At 32.2% G+C, this 9,163-nt stretch overlaps 1 protein-coding gene across 1 annotated transcript in view; it reads right to left on the minus strand.

The window, feature by feature from the left end:
- Window positions 1-3,877: 3,877 nt before the first annotated feature.
- HELRODRAFT_82463 (hypothetical protein) overlaps window positions 3,878-9,163 on the minus strand; it is a gene marked incomplete at both ends in the record, with an annotated part of 10,210 nt that continues 4,924 nt past the window's right edge. The window contains 13 exons of the mRNA XM_009022739.1: window positions 3,878-4,014; window positions 4,299-4,377; window positions 4,681-4,749; window positions 4,879-4,937; window positions 5,197-5,308; window positions 5,720-5,756; window positions 6,134-6,247; window positions 6,777-6,840; window positions 7,119-7,179; window positions 7,398-7,561; window positions 8,050-8,228; window positions 8,667-8,744; window positions 8,872-8,975. Of these exons, the coding sequence (XP_009020987.1) occupies window positions 3,878-4,014; window positions 4,299-4,377; window positions 4,681-4,749; window positions 4,879-4,937; window positions 5,197-5,308; window positions 5,720-5,756; window positions 6,134-6,247; window positions 6,777-6,840; window positions 7,119-7,179; window positions 7,398-7,561; window positions 8,050-8,228; window positions 8,667-8,744; window positions 8,872-8,975 (1,257 nt within the window). The remainder of the gene's footprint in view (window positions 4,015-4,298; window positions 4,378-4,680; window positions 4,750-4,878; window positions 4,938-5,196; window positions 5,309-5,719; window positions 5,757-6,133; window positions 6,248-6,776; window positions 6,841-7,118; window positions 7,180-7,397; window positions 7,562-8,049; window positions 8,229-8,666; window positions 8,745-8,871; window positions 8,976-9,163) is intronic.

Consider the following 9,163-nt stretch of genomic DNA (forward strand, 5'->3'; position numbering starts at 1 on the left):
AAATAATAATTATACTTTTTGGACTACAGCGTTCCATTAACCATTTAAACGAACGTAAATTTAAATGTTATTGAATGAAAATTCACAATTCAAACAAAATGTTTTAGACATTATTGGACTAACTGCTATAAATTCGTAAATGAAAAACTTCTTATCTCGAAATCAGACACTGCACCTGGAAAATATTTTCCGCCGATAAATCGAAGCTAGCACAGAACGCCAATGCTTATATAGACACTCATCTTAAATAACAATCCATAAATAACATGGGCGTTTTAATGGAATTAATTAATAAATTAATTATTCACTCAATTAATTAATAATTAATTAGTCAAAACTTAATAAACATCTGATAAGTACGTCAAACAACTGATATGATAAAATAACTTCTAATGTAAACATTGAGCGATTGATCTAGTTACAGTTGTGTTTAATAAATAAACTTTCATTATCTGAATTTTTAATAGAAATCAGTTTGTTTAGCTAATAGTGGTAAAAGCTGTAGTAGAGATAGTTGCCTTAGGAATATTAGTAGTATTAGAAGTAATATTAGTAGTTGTTGTTGTCGTAGTAGTAGTAGTAGTAGCAGTAGTAGTGGTAGTAGTAGTAATAGCAGTAGCAGTGGTAGTAGTTGTAGTAGTACTAGTAGTAGTAGTAGTAGCGGTAGCTGTAGCATTAGCAGTCAATAGTAGCAGCAGTTGTAGTTGCAGTAGCATCGCAGCTACAGAGTTAGCAGAAGAAGAAATGGTAAATTGAATGATGAAAATTGATCTTATTAATTGAGGAATTAGCTTTACTAATTTGAACAACTATTGAACTCTACAGAAATGTAAAACCATACAAGAAAAAAAAATTATTCGACAAATAAAAATATTAAAGACGCCTTTCATACAAAACTACAATAACACTATTACGTTACGAAGCCTATAAATCATGACGTCATAAAAGTTATTAATAATAATTGGAACAGCGTCATTATGAAATATCCGGTTTTAATTATTAAAATATTATATTATTATTTTTATAATATAATTTCTTCTTCAGGAAGGACCATTTCGTCAGGCACGTAGATGATGAAAGTCGGCAGAGGTGCTGGGATGAAAGCAGGAACTGCAGTAGTGATGAACACTTCTTGATCGATTTGTTCTACATGTAATTATAATATAATATAATATAAATTGAAATATAATAAATATGTAATATAATTATTAAATATAATAATAATTTTCTGATAATATTAATTATAGTTAGGTGTAATATAATAGTAATGGCGTTGATTTTAAAAAAATCCATTCACTTCTGTCGAAAATGTCAAAAATGAGCTGCTGTTTGAAATTGAAAGTAAAAATAGAAGAAGGATTTTCCGTCTAAGCATTCAGTGATAATGCTATCAGTATTATTATAATAATTTTGACAAATTAAAAGTTATCATTTGAGTTATTAATTTGTTTACATCAATGTTGAATCCTTATAAACAATCTTACCAGCAAACGTTTATCATTTATTGTACATAATATATAATAGACTGAATGGAATATCTTTGCATTCAAACCCTGTCGCTGCGATGTTAGTGCCAGACTACTAAACCTTTATACCACTGAGCCGCTCTTAAATTATATTATTATGGCCGGATTTAAAAATGTATAGAAGCTTAGGGAGTAATGGGGACCCCCTGAAATTTAATTAATTATTATCTGAAGTTAGCCACCTCTTTTTAGCCTCCTAGCACACATTTTTTTACTCCGCGTTTATCATTAAAACCAGTGTTGAAACTATGCAAGTATCGGTTATAAAAATTCTTAAAAAAATGTAATATCGGCATTTTTGGAGTTTCCGTCAGAGTAACCTTACCTACTAGGTGCTAAACCTGGTACTTCCTCATGTGAAAAAAATTTAAAATTTGTATCAATCGTTAAAATGTAACCCGGACGAGTATGGATTGCTGTTTCTGGCGCCAAACAGGTCTGCGTGCTCTCATCATTGTAGCCCTCTGGAAGACTTCTACTGTTAGTAACGTACATTGAACTCACAACGAGTACCGTAAGAAAGATATATTTCTGATTCATTTTGATCATTTTCTGCCTCTTCTAAATTTCATTAAAATTTATTTCTAACAAAAATAATTTCTCAGTTTTTGTCAGAAAAATAAACACATGCACTTTACTGAAAATGATTTTATTAGACCATAGATATATGTAACTATTGTTGCTATAATTGTTATTATTATTACTATTATAACTGTTATTATTGTTGTTGTTGTGTATATGAAAACACTATGATGTCTTTAAATATAGAGTCAGATACAACGATATGACATGGGATATAATGGGATGTAATACAATTTGCTCTGTGAAAGCGAAGTTCAACTGATTTTGTGTAAACAACAATGTTCATAACGTTAATTTGAAACAGACACATGCACACGCACACACACGTTTACACACACACACACGCACGCACGCACGCACGCACGCACACCTTTTCAATACTTTTAAAAGTTTCCCAAAAGAGAATCAACAAAAACATTTCAGTTTAAAAAATTTATACCCCAAAAACTTACAAAAATGATGTAAGATATATTTTGAAAATTTTAAAATCCACTAAGGATTTCCGTGGCAAAAAATTTATTTGAATTGTAGGCCAGTTAGGATTAAAATTTATAACCTAGTACAATTGTTATATAATAGAAACAATGTTAATCTATTGTACCGTATTCTTCAGAGGAACACATTTGGATTAGACCATTGGGCTGTCCATGCAGCCGAACACGGTCACTGCAATGTTAGACTAGGCTCCTCTAACAACTACATCATCTCAAAATGACGTCCAGTTTAAAGATGTTAAAAATATGAAAAAAACTACAAAAAGAAAAAAATGAAGCAAAGTAGCAAAGAAATATATACATATGGATAAAATATTTTTGTTTGAAATTTCGCGATTGAGCCATTTTTCTTGATGTTAGGAATTATCCATGTTAACTAAATTATGGGTTATGAATAAATTTATTACACACCAACACCCACCCACCCACACACACATACATACACACACACACACACATAATATATATATATATATATATATATAATGATCATGACGTCATCGTTAACTTTTATTCTGATTGGGTGGTTCCGTCTGTTATGTTATCCCCTCATGAATACATGGTTACTTTCATAAACTGTGTATGGGTGAGATTTTGTTATTATTATTATTATTATTATTATGACACTCATGATGATGATGATGTTAGAATGGCGAGAAAATGACGAGACGACCAGTTTGACCGTCACGACATTAATATTCATTAAAATTATGATAATTATTATGGTAATTATTATGATAATTTTTATGATAATTATTATGATAATTATAATGATCATTACGACGGGAGATGACAAAGACATTAATATTCATAAAAATTATGATAACTATTATGATAATTATTGTGATAATTATTATGATAATTACGACGGGGAATGACGACGACATTAATATTCATAAAAATTATGATAATTATTATGATAATTACGACAGGGAATGACGACGGCATTAATATTCATAAAAATTATGATAATTATTATGATAATTATTATGATAATTATTATGATAATTACGACGGGGAATGCAGTCACACACTCACGTCATCCAGTGTAAATGGAGCAGTATCGTTGGATTTTTTCCTATCATGGAAAGCATCTATGCGACGTTATTATTATTATTATTAATATTATTATTATTAATTATTATTATTATTTTACAATTATACGTAGTTATAATAATTATAGTTATTGTCATCGTCATCCTTATCTCAGTCGTCGTCATCGTCTCGTCATCACCATGATCAACAGCACAATCATCGTCGTCATTATCAGCATCATCATCGGACGAGTAACTGACCAAACATGGTCATGACTCTCGCCATGAGATGGAGGAAGTCATCGAGGAAGATTTTATCCTCCCTACTACTGTGTCTCTGCACCAGGGCGTTGAACGTGCTCTGACTCACTGATATTCCTGATTATGATGCCGTTAATGAGGATGTCATGATGATGATAATGATGATGACGACGACGATGATGATGATGATGTGGTGATGATGAGTTTTTAAGAGGAAGAAGTACCTTTAACAAATTTTTTTAATTTTTTTTTCAATGCCGGAATGAACGAATGAATACATTCACTCTAGCCGGGATTAACAAATCATCATCATCATCATCGCTATCATTATCAGCATCGTCTTCATCATCAACATCATCACCACCACCATCATCATCACCATCATCATCATCATAACTAACCCAGATTATACAAAGCTTCTCTCAGCTCGTAGCTGTTGAAAGATCCGCTTTTGTCAGCATCATATTTGTCGAAAGCGACCTAATGGTGGTGGTGGTGATGATGATGATGGCGAAGATGATGATGGTGATGATAGTAATGAGGACGATGATGATGGTGATAGTGATGATGAAAATTATGATAAAGATGATGATGATATTAGTAATAGAGTTGCCTACTAGATTCACGTGATTCCAATTAATGTGTGCGCGCGCGCGCGTGTGTGTGTCTGTGTTTGTTTCGTTGTGTTTTATTGTTGAATAGTTAAATCATAATCTATTCATTATTACGATGACTAATGAATATTTATAAATATTATTATTACTATCAATCATCTTTGGTAACCTTCCAAAATTTGACGTCATCCCACAGTAGCTTCATCTCGTAGAAAGATAACTTGCCGGAAACATCTCGCTGACGTAGTATGCAATCATAATAATAATAATAATAATAATAATAATAATAATAATAAGTAGAAGAAGAAGAAGAAGAAGAAAAAAGATAATAATATTAATAATGACGACAAAGTGTTAAGATACGAACATCTCTGTAGGCCAGGAGGCTTTTGCAAGTTTCAATTGAGAATCCATCAACTTGCTTCTCTGCGAAATTTTATTTTGTATTTAGGACAAAAAGGATGAATTGTGTTTTTCCTATTATGAATAAATTTAATTAATTTTAATATTAATTTGATTTAAAAAAAACTAATTTTAAAACAAACCACGTTTCTCCACATAGACGTGTAAATAAAGTGCAATTAAAATTTTTATATTTGAAAAAAAATGTGAGAATCTCTTTGCAGGCGAACAAGATAACTGCGACGCAAGAGCCAGGCACTCTATTCACTGAGCCACCACAAACCTCCAATGCTGAAGACAGACTTGAGGAGGTTTTGAAGCTGGTAAGCATTCATCTCTCCATCCTTCCCTGTTATTTTCTCAAACGCAAGTCTCAGGGACATCGTGGCGAGGTCCTCTTTCTGATTGGCGGGAAATTCAAATATGGCGAGAAATTCAAATATGGCGGAAAATTCAAATATGGCGAGAAATTCAAATATGGCGGAAAATTCAAATATGGCGGGATATTCAAATATGGCGGGATATTCAAATATGGCGGAAAATTCAAATATGGCGGGATATTCAAATATGGCGGAAAATTCAAATATGGCGAGAAATTCAAATATGGCGAGAAATTCAAATATGGCGGAAAATTCAAATATGGCGGGATATTCAAATATGGCAGGATATTCAAATGGTTGAATGTTATTAATTTTTAATAACTAAAATTGGCGGGTGATTAGTTGAAATAGCGATTAAAAGTAAATTAATAGCAATTAATGGCAACTTTTTTTTCAAAATATTTTTTCAAAAGTTTTCCTCCTTACTTCGCATTCTTTGATGGCTGTCTTATCGTCAATTTGTCTGCGTTAAGTTATAAAATAAAAAGTAAATTATTGAGTGTCATTAACTGAAACAAAATAAAAAAAAAAAAAGAATATATAATTTGCTGACGAGATGACACTGCCAATGACGTATTCACATGAGTCATGTTAGCACTGTTTGGTTGGTTTCTAATAGAAACCAATAAGAGAGAGGAAATACAAACGTTAATATTTGTGACGTGATAAAAAAAAAATTGAAATTTAAAATTAGCGTTTTCTATTTTTGGTGATGTAGAATCATCATGAACGTGTTCATCGATCATCTTTGCCCCGTCATCATCATCATCATCATCATCGTCCTCATCGTCATCATCGTCAATCATCATCATTTTTACCATCATCGTCATCATAACTCACCCGGATGCTACAGGCTTCTCGCTGAATATCCTTATAAGAAAATCCCCCTCATCACCAGCCTCATAAGTTGATGGCACCAAACAATAATGTCCTGTGATGATAAGAATGATAATGCTAATGGTGATGACGATGACGATGATGAAGGTGATGATAACGATGATGATGATGTTGGTGACGATGATGATGATAAAGATGATGATGATGCTGACGATGATGACAACAATGATGATGACGACGACGACGATGATGATGATGATGACAATAATGATGAGGATGAAAAAGATGATGATAATGTCTTTGCTTTGATAGACAGCAATGATTTATGGTATCTCATTGTGAATGAAATCGATTTAGAATCCATATACTTATATTATATAAGTATCTCATCTATTGTATCATATATTTATATCATTTTATTATATCATGATATATTCATTATATCATGTGATAAAAACATATTCCTATCACATTGTTTTATCTATTATATCATATTGTTTCATCTCTGTTTTCATATACTGATATCATGATTTATTGATAGGATCATGATATATTGATATTATATTATCAAATATCATTTTAATTATTTTGATGTGACAATAATTACAGATATAATTTATGGAAATGTATGAAATGTTCATAAAACTTGCCAGGTGGGAGTTTCATTCTAACGCAGATTTCCCTTGCACTTGTATACGTTCTAGACCACTCTGGGTTTGAAAAAAAATTATTTTTTTTAACATTTTTATAAAATTTATTGCCTATTCTTTTGAAAACATATTTAAAGGAGTATTCAAATGCAAAAATATCATAGCGACGAGATGGCGTAGTGGTTAAGGCAGTGGCCAGGTTCGATCACAAAAGGATCCCTGATTATCACATGCAATGTATATGTGATGCAAGAATTCAAGTGTATTTAATCAGGTGCTATCTTGGAAAATATTATTATTATTATTTTATTATTATTATTATTCACTAATCTTCTAACCGACTGCATTATCTTCATGGAGTTGTTCCCTTGACAAAGGCCTGCTAGCCGGACCATCCATCTATAAAATATTTTTACACATATTTTTTTGTTAATTAATTTATAATATATTAAATGTTTTATTCAAATTTTCAGATATTAGGTAATCGACTAATATATTTTTGTTCTCAATAAACCTTTAAAGATGAGTTTATTTATTTATTTTTCTTAAAAAAAAAAAAAAAATTAATATTTTCACCCTGAAAAACCTTAAAAATAAATCGTTTTCTCCAGCGAAACCTTAAAAATGATAAATCCTATGACAAGATTATCGCGATTTTCCAATCTCAACTTTCGCCTGTCTTTCTGCATCAGAGAGATGATGACTGTCCCTTCGTTCTTGTCATCATCTTCATCATAATCTATCACTTCGAAATGATATTGCGGATTAATCCAGAAAGTTTCTGTGTTGTTGTTGTTGTTGTTGTTGTTGTGGTTGTTGTTGTTGTTGTGGTTGCTGTTGTTGTAGATGAGGTTGTTGTAGATGTTGTTGTGGTTGTGGTTGTTGTTGTTGCGGTTGTGGTGGTTGTTGTAGTAGTTGTTGTTTTTGTTGTGGTTGTAGCTGTTGTGGTGGTTGTTGAGGCTGAGCTGATGATTTTTTTTGTATTCTTTCTTTTAAATAAATCAAAATCTGACTGATTCAGAATTCATTTCAAAACTGTGGTTAGCATCTTTACTCTGGAAAGTTTTACCAGCAACTCAAAAGCAGACACCACATTTGATGTTTGGTTATGTAAATTAGTTATCAACTTTTTAAAATTCAAACCAATCCCCAGACAAATTTTATTCTACAAAGAGGTAACTGAATTCCATTTAAGAAAATAAAAATCGATAAATTAGCTCGCCACTCCATATCTCAAAATAAATAAATACGGAACGAATGGGAACGAACCAGGATTTGTGGGAGAGCCTCCAGCGTTCAACTTCCTTCTCCAATATCCATCCAACCTACTCATGCACCATTTCTTGGCTGGTTGTCCTGTTATTGGATCTCTATCTTCCAGGTTATCTGGGGACAGGTGACAGAGTTCAAGGTCATTAAAACAGTCACTGAAGTCTTTGAAATCCATCCTGTGTAAATGTATATTGTAATGTATTCAGCCGTGAATCAATCAATCTCCCATCAATCAATCAATCTTTGAATGACTGTAATTTATATGGCGCAACTTTCGTAACGTTTTGTTGCATTTGTTAACATTTTACAAATAGCAGTAGTAGTAGTAGAAGTAGTAGTAGTAGTAGTAGTAGTAGTAGTAGTAGTAGTAGTAGTAGTAGTAGTAGTAGTAGTAGTGGTAGTAGTAGTGGTAGTAATAGTAGTAGTAGTAATAGTGGTAGTAGAAGTAGTAGTAGTAGTGATAGTAGTCGTGTCGTAGTAGTAGTAGTGGTAGTACTAGTAGTAGTAAATAATGGTAGTAGTAGTAGTGATAGTAGTAGTAATAGTAGTTATAGTAGTAGTAGTAGTGGCAGTAGTAGTATTTGTAGTTGTAGTAGAAGTAGTAGCATCATTACCAAAACTCTCCATCATCATTGACGACCAGTCCGATCTCTTTCTTCACCTCATCTGTTATGGAGTTCCACTCCTCTGAGCTGGGTGAAAAGTAAAAAGAATTTTCATTTTTGTACGTAATTATTTATATGTTTGTGATGTGTGTGTGTATGCTTGTGTGTGTGCGTGTGTGTGTGCGTGCGTGCGTGCGTGCGTGTGTGTGTGTACCCGTCACTCCACTTTCCTTTCCATTCATGTTCAGATCCCCAAGGGTTGCGCAATCTTATCATAGGCCTCATATCTATCTCTCCGTTTGCTTTCTGGATGGGCATCTAATTAGCAATTTTATTACTAATTTAATTGAATGAATGAATGAATGAATGAATGAATGATTGATTCATTCATTCATTCATTCATTCATTCATCCATTTACTCACTATCATAGTGACGATGAAGATGATGATGACGAAGATGATAATGATGATGACGACGATGATGATTTACCCGACCAACCAACCAA

The sequence above is a fragment of the Helobdella robusta genome (genome assembly GCF_000326865.2).
Source record: "Helobdella robusta unplaced genomic scaffold HELROscaffold_33, whole genome shotgun sequence".
In the NCBI taxonomy this organism is placed as follows: Eukaryota; Metazoa; Annelida; class Clitellata; order Rhynchobdellida; family Glossiphoniidae; genus Helobdella; species Helobdella robusta.